General features: G+C 48.7%; 1 protein-coding gene across 5 annotated transcripts in view; it reads right to left on the reverse strand.

The window, feature by feature from the left end:
• PRPSAP2 (phosphoribosyl pyrophosphate synthetase associated protein 2) overlaps nucleotides 1–22,549 on the reverse strand; it is a 157,051-nt gene that overhangs the window by 31,374 nt on the left and 103,128 nt on the right. For all 5 annotated transcript variants that reach the window (XM_068243519.1, XM_068243518.1, XM_068243521.1 and 2 more), the window contains 2 exons: nucleotides 16,906–17,078; nucleotides 12,508–12,623 (listed from right to left, as the gene is read on the reverse strand). In XM_068243519.1, coding sequence (XP_068099620.1) covers nucleotides 12,508–12,623; nucleotides 16,906–17,078 — 289 coding nt within the window. The remainder of the gene's footprint in view (nucleotides 1–12,507; nucleotides 12,624–16,905; nucleotides 17,079–22,549) is intronic.

Genomic DNA, 22,549 nt, shown 5'->3' on the forward strand with positions numbered 1-22,549 from the left:
TGAACAGGGGGGACAGAGGTGACAAAGGTGACACTAAGTATACAAGTGGACAAATGGCACAGAGGGGTGCACTGGATGCATAGGGGGACATAGACGAGGTAAAGGGGACAGAGATGGCAAAACTTATGGACAGATTCAGCTTAAGAATTAACCTACAGACCCACTTTTTTTTGTTAACCAGGGACAACCTGTACATAAAAAAAAATGTAGATTTGGACTCTAATTTAATTTTCCTATGTCGCTGTCACTTACAGTAGGTAATGAAAATCTGACAGGTTTTGGACTAGTTCATCTCCTCTTAAGGGATTCTCAGGTATTGCTTTATTTACAAAATTACAAGAAATTTGCATATTAGACGTAAAATAGAGAGGAATGTCGACTCCGAGGATACTCATCCCTCTATTGTAACCAGCTGGGGAATCCAAATCATTTCCTATCAGTAGCAGAAATATAAAAAGGAGACAAAACAACCCAAAGGACAACACCACAAGGAATTTGAAGGTAACATTCTCACTACTGAGATGGTTAGGCCTTGTCCACACTGATAACAGCACCCAGCACTGCACAGGCTGTATGAGACAAGGACTGGCCTGGTCACTAAGCAGACAGACTGGTCACAACACCCAGCACTGCACAGGCTGTATGAGACAAGGACTGGCCTGGTCACTAAGCGGACAGACTGGTCACAGCACCCGGCACTGCACAGGCTGTATGAGACAAGGACTGGCCTGGTCACTAAGCGGACAGACTGGTCACAGCACCCAGCACTGCACAGGCTGTATGAGACAAGGACTGGCCTGGTCACTAAGCGGGCAGACTGGTCACAGCCCCCAGCACTGCACAGGCTGTATGAGACAAGGACTGGCCTGGTCACTAAGCGGGCAGACTGGTCACAGCACCCAGCACTGCACAGGCTGTATGAGACAAGGACTGGCCTGGTCACTAAGCAGACAGAGTGGTCACAGCACCCAGCACTGCACAGGCTGTATGAGACAAGGACTGGCCTGGTCACTAAGCAGACAGACTGGTCACAACACCCAGCACTGCACAGGCTGTATGAGACGAGGACTGGCCTGGTCACTAAGCGGACAGACTGATAACAGCACCCAGCACTGCACAGGCTGTATGAGACAAGGACTGGCCTGGTCACTAAGCGGGCAGACTGGTCACAGCACCCAGCACTGCACAGGCTGTATGAGACAAGGACTGGCCTGGTCACTAAGCAGACAGAGTGGTCACAGCACCCAGCACTGCACAGGCTGTATGAGACAAGGACTGGCCTGGTCACTAAGCAGACAGACTGGTCACAACACCCAGCACTGCACAGGCTGTATGAGACGAGGACTGGCCTGGTCACTAAGCGGACAGACTGATAACAGCACCCAGCACTGCACAGGGTGTATGAGACAAGGACTGGCCAGTTCACTAAGCGGACAGACTGGTCCCAGCACCCAGCACTGCACAGGCTGTATGAGACAAGGACTGGCCTGGTCACTAAGCGGGCAGACTGGTCACAGTACCAGCACTGCACAGGCTGTATGAGACAAGGACTGGCCTGGTCACTAAGCGGACAGACTGGTCACAGCACCCAGCACTGCACAGGCTGTATGAGACAAGGACTGGCCTGGTCACTAAGCGGACAGACTGGTCACAGCAACCAGCACTGCACAGGCTGTATGAGACAAGGACTGGCCTGGTCACTAAGCGGACAGAGTGGTCACAGCACCCAGCACTGCACAGGCTGTATGAGAAGGACTGGCCAGGTCACTAAGCGGACAGACTGGTCACAGCACCCAGCACTGCACAGGCTGTATGAGACAAGGACTGGCCTGGTCACTAAGCGGACAGAGTGGTCACAGCACCCAGCACTGCACAGGCTGTATGAGACAAGGACTGGCCTGGTCACTAAGCGGACAGACTGGTCACAGCACCCAGCACTGTACAGGCTGTATGAGACAAGGACTGGCCTGGTCACTAAGCGGACAGACTGGTCACAGCCCCCGGCACTGCACAGGCTGTATGAGACAAGGACTGGCCAGTTCACTAAGCGGACAGACTGGTCCCAGCACCCAGCACTGCACAGGCTGTATGAGGCAAGGACTGGCCTGGTCACTAAGCGGGCAGACTGGTCACAGTACCAGCACTGCACAGGCTGTATGAGACAAGGACTGGCCTGGTCACTAAGCGGACAGACTGGTCACAGCACCCAGCACTGCACAGGCTGTATGAGACAAGGACTGGCCTGGTCACTAAGCGGACAGACTGGTCACAGCACCCAGCACTGCACAGGCTGTATGAGACAAGGACTGGCCTGGTCACTAAGCAGACAGACTGGTCACAGCACCCAGCACTGCACAGGCTGTATGAGAAGGACTGGCCTGGTCACTAAGCGGACAGACTGGTCACAGCCCCCAGCACTGCACAGGCTGTATGAGACAAGGACTGGCCTGGTCACTAAGCGGACAGACTGGTCACAGCACCGAGCACTGCACAGGCTGTATGAGACAAGGACTGGCCTGGTCACTAAGCGGACAGACTGGTCACAGCACCCAGCACTGCACAGGCTGTATGAGAAAAGGACTGCCCTGGTCACTAAGCGGACAGACTGGTCACAGCACCCAGCACTGCACAGGCTGTATGAGACAAGGACTGGCCTGGTCACTAAGCGGGCAGACTGGTCACAGTACCAGCACTGCACAGGCTGTATGAGACAAGGACTGGCCTGGTCACTAAGCGGACAGACTGGTCACAGCACCCAGCACTGCACAGGCTGTATGAGACAAGGACTGGCCTGGTCACTAAGCGGACAGACTGGTCACAGCAACCAGCACTGCACAGGCTGTATGAGACAAGGACTGGCCTGGTCACTAAGCGGACAGACTGGTCACAGCACCCAGCACTGCACAGGCTGTATGAGACAAGGACTGGCCTGGTCACTAAGCGGACAGAGTGGTCACAGCACCCAGCACTGCACAGGCTGTATGAGAAGGACTGGCCAGGTCACTAAGCGGACAGACTGGTCACAGCACCCAGCACTGCACAGGCTGTATGAGACAAGGACTGGCCAGTTCACTAAGCGGACAGACTGGTCCCAGCACCCAGCACTGCACAGGCTGTATGAGACAAGGACTGGCCTGGTCACTAAGCGGACAGACTGGTCACAGCACCCGGCACTGCACAGGCTGTATGAGACAAGGACTGGCCTGGTCACTAAGCGGGCAGACTGGTCACAGTACCAGCACTGCACAGGCTGTATGAGACAAGGACTGGCCTGGTCACTAAGCGGACAGACTGGTCACAGCACCCGGCACTGCACAGGCTGTATGAGACAAGGACTGGCCTGGTCACTAAGCGGACAGATTGGTCACAGCACCCAGCACTGCACAGGCTGTATGAGACAAGGACTGCCCTGGTCACTAAGCGGACAGACTGGTCACAGCACCCAGCACTGCACAGGCTGTATGAGACAAGGACTGGCCTGGTCACTAAGCGGACAGACTGGTCACAGCACCCAGGACTGCACAGGCTGTATGAGACCAGGACTGGCCTGGTCACTAAGCGGACAGAGTGGTCACAGTACCCAGCACTGCACAGGCTGTATGGGACAAGGACTGGCCTGGTCACTAAGCGGACAGACTGGTCACAGCACCCAGCACTGCACAGGCTGTATGAGACAAGGACTGGCCTGGTCACTAAGTGGACAGACTGGTCACAGCACCCGGCACTGCACAGGCTGTATGAGACAAGGACTGGCCTGGTCACTAAGCGGACAGACTGGTCACAGCACCCAGCACTGCACAGGCTGTATGAGACAAGGACTTGCCTGGTCACTAAGCGGACAGACTGGTCCCAGCACCCAGCACTGCACAGGCTGTATGAGAGGAGGACTGGCCTGGTCACTAAGCGGACAGACTGGTCACAGCACCCAGCACTGCACAGGCTGTATGAGACAAGGACTGGCCTGGTCACTAAGCGGACTGGACACAGTACCAGCACTGCACAGGCTGTATGAGACAAGGACTGGCCTGGTCACTAAGCGGACAGACTGGTCACAGCACCCAGCACTGCACAGGCTGTATGAGACAAGGACTGGCCTGGTCACTAAGCGGACTGGTCACAGTACCAGCACTGCACAGGCTGTATGAGACAAGGACTGGCCAGGTCACTAAGCGGACAGACTGGTCACAGCACTCAGCACTGCACAGGCTGTATGAGACAAGGACTGGCCTGGTCACTAAGCGGACAGACTGGTCACAGCACCCAGCACTGCACAGGCTGTATGAGACAAGGACTGGCCTGGTCACTAAGCAGACAGACTGGTCACAACACCCAGCACTGCACAGGCTGTATGAGACAAGGACTGGCCTGGTCACTAAGCGGACAGACTGGTCACAGCACCCAGCACTGCACAGGCTGTATGAGACAAGGACTGGCCTGGTCACTAAGCGGACAGACTGGTCACAGCACCCAGCACTGCACAGGCTGTATGAGACAAGGACTGGCCTGGTCACTAAGCGGACAGACTGGTCACAGCACCCAGCACTGCACAGGCTGTATGAGACAAGGACTGGCCTGGTCACTAAGCGGACAGACTGGTCACAGCACCCAGCACTGCACAGGCTGTATGAGACAAGGACTGCCCTGGTCACTAAGCGGACAGACTGGTCACAGCACCAAGCACTGCACAGGCTGTATGAGACAAGGACTGCCCTGGTCACTAAGCGGACAGACTGGTCACAGTACCAGCACTGCACAGGCTGTATGAGACAAGGACTGGCCTGGTCACTAAGCGGACAGACTGGTCACAGCACCCAGCACTGCACAGGCTGTATGAGACAAGGACTGGCCTGGTCACTTAGCAGACAGACTGGTCACAGCACCCAGCACTGCACAGGCTGTATGAGACAAGGACTGGCCTGGTCACTAAGCGGACAGACTGGTCACAGCACCCAGCACTGCACAGGCTGTATGAGACAAGGACTGGCCTGGTCACTAAGCGGACAGACTGGTCACAGCACCCAGCACTGCACAAGCTGTATGAGACAAGGACTGGCCTGGTCACTAAGCGGGCAGACTGGTCACAGCACCCAGCACTGTACAGGCTGTATGAGACAAGGACTGCCCTGGTCACTAAGCGGACAGACTGGTCACAGCACCCAGCACTGTACAGGCTGTATGAGACAAGGACTGGCCAGGTCACTAAGCGGACAGACTGGTCACAGCACCCAGCACTGCACAGGCTGTATGAGACAAGGACTGGCCTGGTCACTTAGCAGACAGACTGGTCACAGCACCCAGCACTGCACAGGCTGTATGAGACCAGGACTGGCCTGGTCACTAAGCGGACAGACTGGTCACAGCACCCAGCACTGCACAGGCTGTATGAGACAAGGACTGGCCTGGTCACTAAGCGGACAGACTGGTCACAGCACCCGGGACTGCACAGGCTGTATGAGACCAGGACTGGCCTGGTCACTAAGCGGACAGAGTGGTCACAGTACCCAGCACTGCACAGGCTGTATGGGACAAGGACTGGCCTGGTCACTAAGCGGACAGACTGGTCACAGCACCCAGCACTGCACAGGCTGTATGAGACAAGGACTGGCCTGGTCACTAAGTGGACAGACTGGTCACAGCACCCGGCACTGCACAGGCTGTATGAGACAAGGACTGGCCTGGTCACTAAGCGGACAGACTGGTCACAGCACCCAGCACTGCACAGGCTGTATGAGACAAGGACTTGCCTGGTCACTAAGCGGACAGACTGGTCCCAGCACCCAGCACTGCACAGGCTGTATGAGAGGAGGACTGGCCTGGTCACTAAGCGGACAGACTGGTCACAGCACCCAGCACTGCACAGGCTGTATGAGACAAGGACTGGCCTGGTCACTAAGCGGACTGGTCACAGTACCAGCACTGCACAGGCTGTATGAGACAAGGACTGGCCTGGTCACTAAGCGGACAGACTGGTCACAGCACCCAGCACTGCACAGGCTGTATGAGACAAGGACTGGCCTGGTCACTAAGCGGACTGGTCACAGTACCAGCACTGCACAGGCTGTATGAGACAAGGACTGGCCAGGTCACTAAGCGGACAGACTGGTCACAGCACCCAGCACTGCACAGGCTGTATGAGACAAGGACTGGCCAGGTCACTAAGCGGGCAGACCGGTCACAGCACCCAGCACTGCACAGGCTGTATGAGACAAGGACTGGCCTGGTCACTAAGCGGACAGACTGGTCACTGCACCCAGCACTGCACAGGCTGTATGAGACAAGGACTGGCCTGGTCACTAAGCGGACAGACTGGTCACAGCACCCAGCACTGCACAGGCTGTATGAGACAAGGACTGGCCTGGTCACTAAGCGGACAGACTGGTCACAGCACCCAGCACTGCACAGGCTGTATGAGACAAGGACTGGCCTGGTCACTTAGCAGACAGACTGGTCACAGCACCCAGCACTGCACAAGCTGTATGAGACAAGGACTGCCCTGGTCACTAAGCGGACAGACTGGTCACAGCACCCAGCACTGTACAGGCTGTATGAGACAAGGACTGGCCAGGTCACTAAGCGGACAGACTGGTCACAGCACCCAGCACTGCACAGGCTGTATGAGACAAGGACTGGCCTGGTCACTTAGCAGACAGACTGGTCACAGCACCCAGCACTGCACAGGCTGTATGAGACAAGGACTGGCCTGGTCACTAAGCGGACAGACTGGTCACAGCAGCACCAGTTACAGGATACCTGACCCGATCCAAAGTTAAATCCTCTTAAAAATGTATCTAAGGCCAAATAAAACCCCAAGATACTTACCTAAAGGGCAACTGAAGTGAGAGGTATACAGAGGCTGCTATATTTATTTCCTTTTAAGCAATACCAGTTGCCTGGCTGTCCTGCTGATCCTCTGCCTCTAGCATGCAGCAGATCAGGTGTTTCTGACATTATTGTCAGATCTGACAAGATTAGCTGCATGCTTGTTCCTGGTGCTTGATTCAGACACTGCTGCAGCCAAATAGATCAGCAGGGCTGCCAGGCAACTGGTATTGTTTAACAGGAAATAAATATGGCAACCTCCATATACATCTCAATACAGTTGTCCTCAAAGGAAGTGGGAAGCATCTGGATCCTGCAGAGGTCTCCCACGTCCCCTCCGTTGCTGTGCATGAGGCCCCAGAACATATCCCATAAGAGCTTGTCAGACTTCTGATGGCGACAGCGCTCTTCTTCATGAATAAGAGCAGCCGTAATGCGCCTGTGTGAGTACGGAGGAGTCTGCACAGTAAGCTGGAGCCACTTGTGTACTAGCAGTTTCGTGCTCCTGCGCAGGCATGGCCGTACAGGAAGAGGCATGTGGCCGTGCATGGAGAGGCATGTGGCCTTGCATGGAGAGGCATGTGGCCGCATAAAGAGATGCGGCCATGCACGAGGGGGCGCGGCCATGCACGAGGGGGCGCGGCCATGCACGAGGTGGCGCGGCCATGCACGAGGTGGCGCGGCCATGCACGAGGGGAAGCGGCCATGCATGAAGACGCATGCGGTCGTGGTTCTTCAGGAGGGTCCAGTGCAGCAGCGGTGCTGGCAAGGTGGACACGGGAAGCAACAGGAGGCTCAAGAAGCGTCCCTCTACCGAGTTAAGCATCTGGTGGGAGTGATTACAGCTTCACCCTCTTCTATGTTAAAAATATAGTACAAAACAGATACTTTGTTTAGGATATAAAAAAAGATGGGCCTATCCCCAGGCTCCCTAGGCTGATGTGACCCCAGAGTTCCAATTAGCAGGAAGTACCCAGGAAGTCTGGGCTAACGCTCTCCTTTCAAGTTACAACACTTCACAGCTTCAGTACATCTACTCCCCTGCAGACTTCATTTAAACGCCCAGGGGAGTAAATATACGTACCTCTGCTACTTCCACTGCTGTACGCGCTCCCGCTTATTTGTGCGCTCCTTCACGTTGCCATCTGCCCGCCAGGAGATCAATTAATGGGAAAGCAATTCCTAATCATTGATCTAAGTCCCCGTAGCCCTTCTATAGGAAGCTGCACGATCATTCTAATAAATAAAAGTTTCCCATCCTCTGTACACTTCCTGTAAGCATACATATTTCATTTACAGGATGCATTAAAAATCCATCTTGTGGCCAAATAGTAAAACTACATCTAAAAGCATTTTTTTTTTTAAATGCAAAGATCTGTTTTTACATTTTAAATTAACCCCTTACCTCCCACACTCCCCAATAGTTACCAACATTTATTTTTTTTTTGTAAAAAAAATAAAATAAATTTACAATTATAAAAAATACATAAATAGTTTTCTTAGGGACTGAACTTTTTTAATATGTATGTCAAGAGGGTATAATACTGTTACTTTATAAAATTATGGGCTTTTTATTAGTGATGGACGCAAAACTGAAAAAAAAAAATGCATCTTTATTTCCTAATAAAATATTGGTGCCAGACATTGCGATAGGGACATAATTTAAATGGCGTAATAACCGGTACAAAAGGGCAAATTACGTGGATTTTAATTACGGTAGCATGCATTATTTAAAAAAAATTATAATGGCCGAAAACTGAAAAATAAGGATTTTTTTCCAATTTTTTCTCATTTTCCCATTAAAAAACATTTAGAATAAAATAATTCTTGGCATAATGTCCCACCTAAAGAAAGCCTAATTAGTGATCAAAAAAACACATTTAACACATTTCATTGTGATAAGTAATGATAAAGTTATAGATGAATGAATGGAAGGAGTGCTGAAAGGTGAAAATTGCTTGGATGCTGAAGGGGTAAAACCCCTCAGTTGTGAAGTGGTTAAAGGATACCCGAAGTGACATGTGACATGATGAGATAGACATGGGTATGTATAGTGCTTAGCACACAAATAACTATGCTGTGTTCCTTTTTTCTTTCTCTGCCTGAAAGAGTTAAATATCAGGTATGTAAGTGGCTGACTCAGTCCTGACTCAGACAGGAAGTGACTACAGTGTGACCCTCATTGATAAGAAATTCCAACTATAAAACACTTTCCTAGCAGAGAATGGCTTCTGAGAGCAAGAAAGAGGTAAAAAGGGGCATTTCTTATCAGTGCACAAACACATGTCTATTTCATCATGTCACTTCGGGTATCCTTTAACATATAGCCCATCACAATATTCAATGGCAATTTTTATCTTCTACTTTGTAAGCTTTACATTAACTGTAACTGACTGTTGTATTATTACTGCACAACATGTTTTGTTTAATTCATATGTACAACATCCTGCATTGATATAATTTATGATGCGAACGTTGTAGTTATTCTTTTGCACTATACTGCATGTACAATCATTTTCATTACAAAAACAAAATAAAAAAAATATTGAAACAAAATTGTAGTACAGACCCCCCCCCCCTTTGCAGCTCTGTCAGTAAAAACATTCATTCTATTTGTACCCGTGATGACACAAGTCCCTCGTCTACACTCCATTCATGCAGTAAATGCTGGTCCCAGGCAGGGAGTGTTGAGCACATTAGAATAAGGGGAGGAGCAACAATTCCACACAAGTATTAAAACCCCCCATCATATTTTAGTCATAAAAAAGCATTAAATGCAACTGTATATACCTACTACTAGTATAAGTACCTGAATGTGCCTCCTGTAACGCCCAGCACAAGGGGAGGGGCGGGGCAATGCTGTCAGGCTTACACTGTAACACCTTGTTTAAGGGAGGAGCAATCACAGTGCCAGCCCATTAGTCACAGTCCAATCAGCATGTCCTGACCAGTCTGTGTTTGCAGGGTGCCCTGGAGAAGTGTCAGGTCGGGGGGCTGGTTTTGTCTGGAATCATCTGAATCACAGGACTGGCTGGACGGGATTACAAACGTTTGACAGGTCAGATATCTCACATGCACGGTATAAAAACTCTGTTCTTAGTGACCTTCTCACCATTAACCTGAACTGAAAGCTTTGGTTGTGTTGCTAGATGTAACAGGAAGTACTCACAGCTTCTGGCAGCTTCCTCTGTCCCTCCCGACTCCCATTAAGAAAGGTTTGGGGAATCGATTGAATCGCAGACATCCTCATACCACTACTGTACCCTCTAAAACTACTTAAAGCTAACCTGAAGTGAAAATAAACTTATGAGATCATGAATCGTATGTGTAAAACAGGTAAGACATAGAACACTAGTAGCAAAGAAAAAGTCTATTGTTTTCCAGTACAGGAAGAGTTAAAGCATACCCGAAGTGGCATGTGACATGATGAGATAGACATGTGTATGTACAGTGCCTAGCACACAAATTTCCCTTTTTATCTCTTTCTTGCTCTCAGGTGCCATTTTCTGCTAGTAAAGTGATTTATAGTTGTAATTTCTTATCAGTGAGGGTTACACTGTAGTCACTTCCTGTCTGAGTCAGGACTGAGTCAGCCACTTACATATCTGATATTTAACTCTTTCAGGCAGAGAAAGAAAAAAAGGAACACAGAATAGTTATTTGTGTGCTTGGCAATGTACATATACATGTCTACATCATGTCACAGGTCACTTCGGGTAGCCTTTTAAGGACAATTGAAGTGAAAAGAATATGGAGGCCGCCATATTTATTTCCTGTTAAACAACACCAGTTGCCTGTCAGATCACCTGATCCATTTAGCTGCAGTACTGTCTGAATCACACCAGGAACAAGCATGCAGCTTATATTGTCAGATCTGACAATAATGTCAGGAACATCTGATCTGCTGCATGCTTGTTCAGGGGCTGTAGCTAAAAGTATTAGCGTCAGAGGATCAGCAGGACAGCCAGGCAACTGGTATTGTTTAAAAGGAAATAAATATGGCAGCCTCCGTACACCTCTCACTACAGTTGTCCTTTAAAACACTTCAGTTATCTACACAAGAGTTTCTCTGATCTATTCCACCCACTGGGTCGAAGAAAGTCTTGTTTTCTGAAGCACTTAAACAGAAAATAAACAGCGAGAGACAGCTTGTTACAAGGTTTTACTGAAGGAAAGTTCAAAGGGTCATTAGCTCTGCTCTGTATTATAGTATAAAAGACTGAGTGTGGTTTGACCACTTATTGCTTCAGGGGCGTAGAGATTTGTCTGTACAAGTTAAAGGGAAGGTTCAGGGAAACCTGTACACTGTGCATGCGCAGTACAGCCCGGATGACGTCCGATGACGTCAGCGCGCCCGTGTGGGACGCAGAAGAGCCCGTCCTTGGAGCGCAAAAGAGCCCGACCTGGCAGCCGGCCTGGCCAGGTCGGGTCGGCCACCGAAGACGACCGGAAGCCTCCGGAGCGGTGCCGAGGGCATGTCCTGCCTGCCACGGGCTGGAGGAAGCCCCAGGTAAGTGGATAGGGATTTTTATTTTTTTACAGGTTTCCCTGAACCTTCCCTTTAATGAGAAGCCAATGAGTGGTGAAAATTGCTCTGGTCCTGAAGTTAAAACTGCCGCTGTGAAAGTCTGATGCAGTGTTATAAATATAGCTATGGAGATGAAAATTAAAATAAGAGACCCTTTTCTTTACTACTAATGTTCTATTAATTATCCATACTACAAGCACAAATACAATTGATCATAAGTATATTTTCGCATCAGGTTTGCGATAAAGGAAACCTATCCTAAGGGGACGGTACTCGAGGTAAGCGCAGAAGTAGGTTTATGGTGGATTCACATACCTCTGTGCGTTGTGGTCTGGTCCTCTCCTCATTACCCCGGTCCCCAGAATTACTCCTTCAAAAACCTTTCAGCTAAAGTCACATTTTCAGACAGGAAGAGGCGGGCTTGCCGTGATGTTCCCTCCCATCACCACTCCCATTTCCTCCTAACAGGAGTGAATGCAGCAGGGAGGAGGCAGAAAGGGGAGGGTGATGGGAGGGGACATCACAACAAGCCCGCCTCTTCCTGTCTGAAAATATGATTAAAGTGGATCCGAGATAAACTTTTCTCATTGCATAATTGTGTTCCTTTCATATAGTTTATATATAGTTTAGTTTTTATAGGGCATTCCTCAAGCCAAATACTTTTGTTTTGTTTTAATACGCTAATTGCCTATAAACTAAACAAGCCTCGCCCACAGCTCATTTTGTGCCTTGGCACTGTAGTAAGGGCTTATGGGAGCTCAGTCTGGGCAGGAAGAGGAGGAGGTTACTAGCCATTGATTTCAGAGGCAGAGGGGAGGAGAAGAGGGGACTGAATTTACACACAGGCAAGCTGACAGCATCTCCAGCCCTCAGCCTGTGACAATGTGACAAACAGAACATAGCTGCCCTCATTGTAATACATGAATAAATAATCAAACTGCTGAAGCTGTTTGCAGCTAGATATGCTGTGTAAACTATCTAAACTTTAGGTAAGATATATAGACAAGTTACTTGTTATAGTTAGTTTTTAATCTCGGATCCGCTTTAAAGTCAGAGTGTGAGTGTGTAATCAATAAAAAAAAAAAAAAACACAATCTTCCACATATATGGACCCACGTCTGACCTCCAGAGATAGGCACGGGGATAACACAACGGCTCACCTCTTCCTGGATATACTGTAGGAGGAACGGCGACGCCCGAAGATTGTCCACAGGAATATTGAAAAAACCCTGAATTTCTTTTTGATGAAGGTCCATGGTGATGAAGTGGGTGAGACCTGGAGGATCAAGACAGATTATACCGGTAAGAAAACCACATGGACTCTACAGACCACAGACACATACCAGTAAGATAAACCCCATGGACTCTACAGACCACAGACACATCATACCGGTAAGATAAACCACATGGACTCTACAGACCACAGACACACCTCATACCGGTAAGATAAACCACATGGACTCTACAGACCACAGACACACCTCATTCTGGTAACATAAACCACATGGACTCTACAGACACACCTCATACCGGTAACATAAACCACATGGACTCTACAGACACACCTCATACCGGTAACATAAACCACATGGCCTCTACAGACCACAGACACACCTCATACCGGTAAGATAAACCACATGGCCTCTACAGACCACAGACACACCTCATACCGGTAAGATAAACCACATGGACTCTACAGACCACAGACACACCTCATACCGGTAAGATAACCACATGGACTCTACAGACCACAGACATCATACCGGTAAGATAAACCACATGGACTCTACAGACCACAGACACACCTCATACTGGTAAGATAAACCACATGGACTCTACAGACCACAGACACACATCATACCGGTAAGATAACCACATGGACTCTACAGACCACAGACATCATACCGGTAAGATAAACCACATGGACTCTACAGACCACAGACACACATCATACCGGTAAGATAAACCACATGGACTCTACAGACCACAGACACGCATCATACCGGTAAGATAACCACATGGACTCTACAGACCACAGACACATACCAGTAAGATAAACCCCATGGACTCTACAGACCACAGACACACCTCATACCGGTAAGATAAACCACATGGACTCTACAGACCACAGACACACCTCATACCGGTAAGATAACTACATGGACTCTACAGACCACAGACATCATACCGGTAAGATAAACCACATGGACTCTACAGACCACAGACACACCTCATACCGGTAACATAAACCACATGGACTCTACAGACCACAGACATACATCATACCGGTAAGATAACCCCATGGACTCTACAGACCACAGACACGCATCATACCGGTGAGATAAACCACATGGACTCTACAGACCACAGACACACCTCATACCGGTAAGATAACCACATGGACTCTACAGACCACAGACATCATACCGGTAAGATAAACCACATGGACTCTACAGACCACAGACACACCTCATACTGGTAAGATAAACCACATGGACTCTACAGACCACAGACACACATCATACCGGTAAGATAACCACATGGACTCTACAGACCACAGACATCATACCGGTAAGATAAACCACATGGACTCTACAGACCACAGACACACATCATACCGGTAAGATAAACCACATGGACTCTACAGACCACAGACACGCATCATACCGGTAAGATAACCACATGGACTCTACAGACCACAGACATCATACCGGTAAGATAAACCAAATGGACTCTACAGACCACAGACACACCTCATACCGGTAAGATAACCACATGGACTCTACAGACCACAGACATCATACCGGTAAGATAAACCACATGGACTCTACAGACCACAGACACACCTCATACCATACCGGTAAGATAACTACATGGACTCTACAGACCACAGACATCATACCGGTAAGATAAACCACATGGACTCTACAGACCACAGACATCATACCGGTAAGATAAACCACATGGACTCTACAGACCACAGACACACCTCATACCGGTAAGATAAACCACATGGACTCTACAGACCACAGACACATCATACCGGTAAGATAAACCACATGGACTCTACAGACCACAGACACACCTCATACTGGTAAGATAAACCACATGGACTCTACAGACCACAGACACACCTCATACCGGTAACATAAACCACATGGACTCTACAGACCACAGACATACCGGTAAGATAACCACATGGACTCTACAGACCACAGACACACATCATACCGGTAACATAAACCACATGGACTCTACAGACCACAGACACACATCATACCGGTAACATAAACCACATGGACTCTACAGACCACAGACATACATCATACCGGTAAGATAACCCCATGGACTCTACAGACCACAGACACGCATCATACCGGTGAGATAAACCACATGGACTCTACAGACCACACACACACCTCATACCGGTAAGATAAACCACATGGACTCTACAGACCACACACACACCTCATACCGGTAAGATAAACCACATGGACTCTACAGACCACAGACAAATCATTTGCTGCTCGCATTGGACATCCGCCCAGCCAGTGTTTGGTTAAACCGCATCTTAATTCACACGAAGTCCACTAGCCAAGTTTATCCGGAGAATTGACTGAATAAACAAGTGCTAATGGAGTCCTTTAAAGACAGACAGAGACAGCTGGAGCAATCCCAGAGATCTGGCCCTACTCGAGCTGGTAGAGTGATCCTCCTCAGAGAAATATGGAGGCTGACATATTTATCACCTTTTAAACAATGCAGATCGCCTGGCTGTTCTACTGATGCCTCTAAAACAGGGGTAGGGAACCTATGGCTCGGGAGGCAGATGTGGCCTCTTTTGATGGCTGCATCTGCCTCACATACATCAGTAGTGGTGGATTCACTAAAGCTACACCGCTCAAGCAGCACAGCTCAGTGTGGCAGCGCAAGTAACATTTTCAAAGTAGTGCATGTTACTGCTGTAGCATGCAATACTAACTTACTCGCGTTATCCCCAAAACTAACGGCTGCTCCATTTGTCCCACCCTGGACCCTGTCTGGTCCAGTGACTTTGCAGGATGAGATCACTGCACTTTTCGGTTGTCACCAGGCAGCCTATTGGGGCTCTCGTCCTACAAAGTGAAGCAACCCCCAAGTCAGCTAGCTAAGGCCCGGTTCACATTAGCGGTGGCCGTCCGTAATCGCCGTGCCGGAGCCGGACCGCTTGCAGAACGGACGGAACGGACGCACGGCATGGCAATGAAAGCCTATGCGTCCGTTCACATGCGTCCGTTCTGCCGGACCGGAGCCGGACCGGATCCGGGCCGGATCCGGACTCCGGCGTCCGTTCCAACATGCGCTATTTTTGGGTCCGGCTCCTCCGGCAGCCGTATCCGGGGCGGAGCCGGACTGCACCATCCGGCCAATACAAAGCAATGAGAACCGGAGAGCGCACAACACACTGGCTAAAAATCCGGATGTTCTACCCCACTTCCTATGCGGATTGTTGCGGCGATTTTGGATGGGGACACATGGGCAAGCATTTTGGAGTGGAGCAGCAGTGACTTTACACGAGCTGGAGATGTTGGCAGCATGTCGGAGGTGGAGGTGAGTGCTAAACAGCAGAGGGCCTGATTCCACAGGTCCACCTTCTGCTGACCTCCCAGACCCCAACATTTTATTTGGTTTGTACTTAACTTTTGCCAAACGTATCCGGATCGCATCCTGATGAACACCTGATGCAACCTGACCGGATCGGATCCAGATCAGAACCGTACGGTTCCGATCCGGATCCGGTCCGGATCCGGTCAGGTCATCCGGTCCGTTTGGCAGACAACCGCAAGTGTGAACCGGGCCTAATTGTACAAGCTGTTAGTCTGTATTTCTCCTGTCTGGCTCCCGGGGAAATTGCTGGTGTTGCTGAAACCCAAAAGCAGCTGAAGACATGTCTGACACTTCCGCTGCCCGGTGGATCAACTGTATACACATCACCCTGGCAACATGAGCCCTCTGCTGCGCATGCGCTCTGTCCCAGTGTGAAACATACTGTATGGCTCTCACAGAATTACATTTTAAAATATGTGGCGTTTATGGCTCTCTCAGCCAAAAAGGTTCCTGACACTTTTAGCCACAGCCCCTGAACAAGCATGCAGATCATGTGTTTCTGACTAAAGTCTGACAAACTTATTTGCATGCTTGCTTCTGGGGTAATTCAGACACTACTGCAGCCAAAGAGACCAGCGGGGCTGCCAGGCAACTGGCGTTGTTTGACAGGATATAAATATGGCAGCCTCCATATCACTCTCACCTCAGGGGTGCTTGAAACATTTATTGATAGTCCTTGAAGCTATAGTTATAGTCTTTTTTTCTGGATAAACTCCAGACTCATAATAGATAAGTTGGAGAGGACGTGTTTTTCTTAAAGACATAGATTACGAATGTTATTCCTACTGAGTGCCCCACACTGCATGGAGATCTCCGGTGGCAAATCTAGACATCACTCTCCCCCACCAGCCCCGCCCGCAGGATGCCTAACCGGCCTGAACAGCAGGGGGCGACGTTGTGAGCTGACTTACCAGCTTTGCACATCATGGAGGCCAGCAGCTTGCTGACGATAGAACCTCTCTTCCTCATCTTGCACTGCTTGCTGTAGGGGAAATACGGCACCACCCCGCTAATCGTCTTGGCGCAGGACGTCCGACAGGCGTACACCATGATCAGCAGCTCCATGATCGTGGTGTTCACATCTCTGGAAGGAAGAACCACAGAGAAGTCACAACTATTATATGTCACCCAACCCCATCAGCGGGTTATTCTCACAGCAGCACTATGTGCCGAGCCTATTCATGGAATAATAACTCAAATTAAAATTACATTTTCCTGCTTTCAGCTACAGAAATACTTCCTATATCTGTCTATTCCTGTGCATTGGTGAGTAGCCCCACCACTTCCTGCAATGCTTAGCCTAGGCTGTTTAGCTATGCTGAATTCTCCTCCCCCAAGAACATTCTGGGAGGCCAGGTAATATTTTTAATGATTTTGAATTCTCAGAAAAACATTCCACAGAAATGCACCTGACAGGACTAAAGATGTCGCCACCCGTTATAAATTTCAGAATAGAAATGATGAACAAACAGTTCCGGCCAGCGCTAAGGGCTAGATCGGAGGCGGCTGACATCAGGACGTCGGCTGACGTCCATGACGTCACTCCGCTCATCGCTATGGCGACGAGGTAAGCGAAACAAGGAAGGCCGCTCATTGCGGCCTTCCTTGTTAATTCTGACCGCCGGAGGCGATCAGAATTACGGATCGGGAGCGCCCTCTAGTGGGCATTCATGCAGCCACTTTCAGTTGGCTGCATGGAATAGTTTTTTTTTTTTATTTAAAAAAAACCCTCCGGCAGCCGCCCTGGCGATCTTAATAGAACGCCAGGGTGGTTAAGACATACAAATACGCTGTGCATATACTATTCTCTGAGTTGAGCTTCACTGGTTAGGAATTAAATAGTTAAAGGAAAGGTTCAGGGAGGGTGGGCAAAAAATAAAAATCAAATTCCACTTACCTGGGGCTTCCTCCAGCCCGTGGCAGGCAGGAGGTGCCCTCGCCGCCGCTCCGCAGGCTCCCGGTGGTCTCCGGTGGCGCGCCCGACCTGGCCAGGCCGGCTGCCAGGTCGGGCTCTTCTGCGCTCCAAGGACGAGTTCTTCTGCGTCCCACGCCGGCGCTCTGACGTCATCGGACGTCCTCCGTGCTCTACTGCGCATGCGCAGTAGAGCCCGGAGGACGTCCGATGACGTCAGAGCGCCGGCGTGGGACGCAGAAGTTCCGGGCCTTGGAGCGCAGAAGAGCCCGACCTGGCAGCCGGCCTGGCCAGGTCGGGCGCGCCACCGGAGACCACCGGGAGCCTGCGGAGCGGCGGCGAGGGCACCTCCTGCCTGCCACGGGCTGGAGGAAGCCCCAGGTAATTGGAATTTGATTTTTATTTTTTACCCACCCTCCCTGAACCTTCCCTTTAAAGAGACACTGAAGCGAAAAAAACATTATGATATAATGATCTGTATATGTAGTACAGCTAAGAAATAAAACATTAGGAGCAGAGACACAAGTCTAATATTGTTTCCAGTAGAGGAGGAGTTAAAGTGAACGTTAAGTGATCAAAAGAAATTGAGTTTTACTCACCTGGGGCTCACCTCAGCCCCCTGCAGCTGATCGGTGCCCAGGACGAGTCGATCTGATGCTTGGGTCCCGCTGGCGGCCACTTCCGGTTTCGCCGTCAGGCTGGGAAACGCTGCTGATACTACGTGTTCCCAGCCTAAATAGTACCCCTATGCGGCCATATGGCCGCATAGGGGTGCTATTTTGGCTGGGAATGCATAGTATCAGCCGCGTTCCCCAGCCTGACGGGTCCTGATGGCGAAACCAGAAGTGGCCGCCAGCGGGACCTGGAGCATCAGAGCGACTCGTCGTGGGCACCGATCAGCTGCAGGGGGCTGAGGTAAGCACCAGGTGAGTAAAACTCAATTTCTTTTGATCACTTAAGGTTTACTTTAAGAAACTTCAGTTATCTATGCAAAAAAAATTATTGGGCTCCACGACTTTCAAAGTCGCAGAGAGCGCTGTCTTCTGAAGCTTGTTATCTCAACTGTCTGGCACTGTATTTTTTTTTTTCTCTGCAGAGAACAGTTCAAAAGTTCACTAGCCTGCTCTGTAAAATCATGTAGGATGTGGAGTAGTGTGTGAACTGCATGTTAGAGAATGATGCAATGTTATAAAAAAAACACTATTTAATTGAAAATAAAAATAGGAGAATATTTTTCTTTGCTACTGATGTTCTAGTAATTATCCGTACTACGCTAGTTATTGGAGATTTAAAGTGGATCCGAGATAAACTGTTACTCATTGCATAATTGTGTTCCTTACATATAGTTTATAGGGCATTCCTCAAGCCAAATACTTTTTTTGTTTTGTTTTAATACTCTAATTCCCTATAAACTAAACAAGCCTCGCCCACAGCTTATCCAGAGAGCCTTGGTACTGACGCAATGGCTTATGGGAGCTCAGTCTGGGCAGGAGGGGGAGGAGGTTACTAGCCAGAGGTTTCAGAGACAGAGGGGAGGAGGGAGGAGGAGAGGGGACTGAATTTACACACAGGGAAGCTGATAGCATCTCCAGCCCTCAGCCTGTGACAATGTGACAAACAGAACATGGCTGCTGTCATTGTATCACAGGAATTAATATTCATATACAGTTGAGGCTGTTTGCAGCTAGATTTACTGTGTAAACCATCCAAACTTTAGATAAGATATATAGACAAGTTACTTGTTATAGTTAGGTTTTCATCTCGGATCCGCTTTAAGAACATTTCTCCGCCATGGAAATAAGAGACAATTGTTATCAGTAATAATCTCATGAACTGCAAACATGCAGGCTGGCCGACACATTAAGTATAATCTATAACACTGATAACTGCGTCATATCCTAGCCCCGCCCAGGATATGACATCTGCAGAATATGGAGCAGCCTTCAGACTGGATGCGATTGGCACTAAACACTCTGTATGTCTCCAGCCCAAATATAGTAAACCACGCAGCTATAAAGATAGGAACACCAGAGGAGGAAATCCCATCTCTGATCTGTGGCCAGGGGGCAGCTCATCGGCCAAGCGTGGACACTATTTTATTACGATTACTGATTTATATAGCACTATTATTTTCCCTGGCGTGGGTGTATAAATATACAGATTTTGGCACATACTGTAATATAGTGACAGTTGTACAGTATATCGATTAACAAAATTGTACAAGGAAAGGAAACCGATCTGCTTCAGAATCAGCCTCAAGATCCTGTGTCTGGCCTAGAAATCTATACACTAGTCCTGCCCGACCTACATCTCTGACCTAATCAGCAGTTACACACCAGCCGCCCACTTCACTCCTCCAACATCCTCCTCCTAACCACCACACACATCTCACACTCCCATGCACAACTACAGGACTTCACTAGAGCTGCCCCCATCCTGTGGAACTCTCTCTTATTACATATAGAAGACAGTGTGACGTATGTAGAGAGGACACAGCGCAGCTGAAACTCTAGTTCTATTTATTTATTGTATTTATAAAGCGCCAACATATTACGCGGCACTGGACATTAGTTTAGGTTACAGATAATATTTAGGGGTGACATACAGCAATAAGACAATACAGGAATACGTGCAATCCAGATCACGCAGCACAGTATGAGTACAAGGTAATGCTTAGTCAGTCACTGGAGGGGAGCATGGAGATTAGGCAAGTTAGGTTCACTCAGATGCATAGAATGGGTGCACAGTAATGGAGGTGCATGATCAGGTAGGACACAAAAGGAGGAGGACCCTGCCCAAAGGCTTACAATCTAGAGGGAGAGGTAAGGACACGAACGGTAGGGGACCAGAGTTCAGCTGCGGGTTTAGAGCACTTGTGAGGGGTGGTAGGCCAGAGTGAAAAGGTGAGTTTTGAGGGCCTTCTTGAAGATGTTGAAGGAGGGGGCTGCCCTAATGGGTGGAGGTATGGCGTTCCATAATTCTAAAGAAATTTCCTATAAAGCTAAATGTTCACTCTAATCTGCATTGTTGTTCATCTGACTTTGTTGTCATACAGTTTATTGCTTTAATAGGAGGCATTTCCTTCAGAGATCACCAATATTAATGGTGTGATATTAATAAAAACATCCTGATTGTTATTATATTACACAAGTGAGGTGACACAATAAGCCCAGCTTTGTGTTGGAAACAAGGCGTTGGTTGTCAGTTAAGTCGTTTGAGGCATCAGAGCGGATCGCTCAGAAACAGCCTTATCAGTCCACAGTACACACGCGCTACTGTCGCCTGAAAGTCCGCCCAGCGGGAGGGTCTGACGGACCAGTCGTTGGCGGCCGTAGTGCGTGTGTACGGATCTTAACCCATGATTGCGGTTTTGAGTAATGAACCAGGCTGGGAGTTTTTAAAAGCCTCAGGAATCTTTTGCAGGCGTTTAGAGTTAATTAGTTGATTCAGATGATTAGGTTAATGGCTCGTTTAGAGAACCTTTTCATGATATGCTAATTTTTTGAGATAGGAATTTTGGGTTTTCATGAGCTGTATGCCAAAATCATCAATATTAAAACTATAAAAGGCTTGAACTACTTGAGTTGTGTGTATTTGAATCTAAAATATATGAAAGTCTAATGTTTATCAGTACATTACAGAAAATAATGAACTTTATCACAATATGCTAATTATTTGAGAAGGACCTGTATTTGCCCTTATATTTTCCCGCCCTTTCCTCCGGCCAGAGAGGGGCAGGGCATGGGGTCACCTGATTACAGGTAAACCCTTCTATATGCCCATATATGTTCCTGTCCTTTCCTCTGGCCAGAGGGGGGCAGGGCATGGGGTCACCTGATTACAGGTAAACCCTTCCATATGCCCTTATATGTTCCCGCCCTTTCCTCTGGCCAGAGGGGGGCAGGGCATGGGGTCACCTGATCACATTATTACAGCATGTAACCCTTTATTAATGATTGCATTGGGTTCTCCCTTAATTGTGGGTAACACCACCTTAAAGTGTACCCAGGCTGAAGAAAAACAGAATACCCGAACAGCTCGGGGTGACCCAGAAGCACCAGGGAGAGTATAGAGGGCTAAAAGAGACCAAAAAGCCCTCTTACTAAAAAGCAACCTACTTGTTGGAAAACCCAGGGGAATACTTAATATCCTGTAGAGATAGGCTTATCCAAATGAAGTTTATATTCCGTACAGTATATATTACACTCCAGCCAGGTTAGTAAATATGTACCCTGACAGATCTGATGAATGTCCTAGGTGTAGGCAGTCCCCTGGAGACTTTATGCAAATGGTCTGGAATTCTCCAAACATTTGGCTATATTAGGAACAGATTAACAAATTGCTACAAAAAATATTTGAAAGACCTATTTCTTTGGATCCTAAAACGCATCTACTGGGGATTTCAGGCGACATCACACCCTCTAGGAGATTAGCTCTGCTTTGGGACATACTTTCATATTTTGCCAGGAAAACCATTGTCCTGCATTGGATACAGTCAGAGGCCCCATCCGCGGCAGCCTGGATCAAAATAGTAAATGCTACCATACCCATGTACAAATTAACTTATATTCAGAGGAATTGTCCCCTAAAATTCGACAGTATCTGGATTCCGTGGTTAGAACACCTTAAGAAACATGGCGTTG

This window comes from Hyperolius riggenbachi, chromosome 7, assembly GCF_040937935.1.
Source record: "Hyperolius riggenbachi isolate aHypRig1 chromosome 7, aHypRig1.pri, whole genome shotgun sequence".
NCBI classification, from domain to species: domain Eukaryota; kingdom Metazoa; phylum Chordata; class Amphibia; order Anura; family Hyperoliidae; genus Hyperolius; species Hyperolius riggenbachi.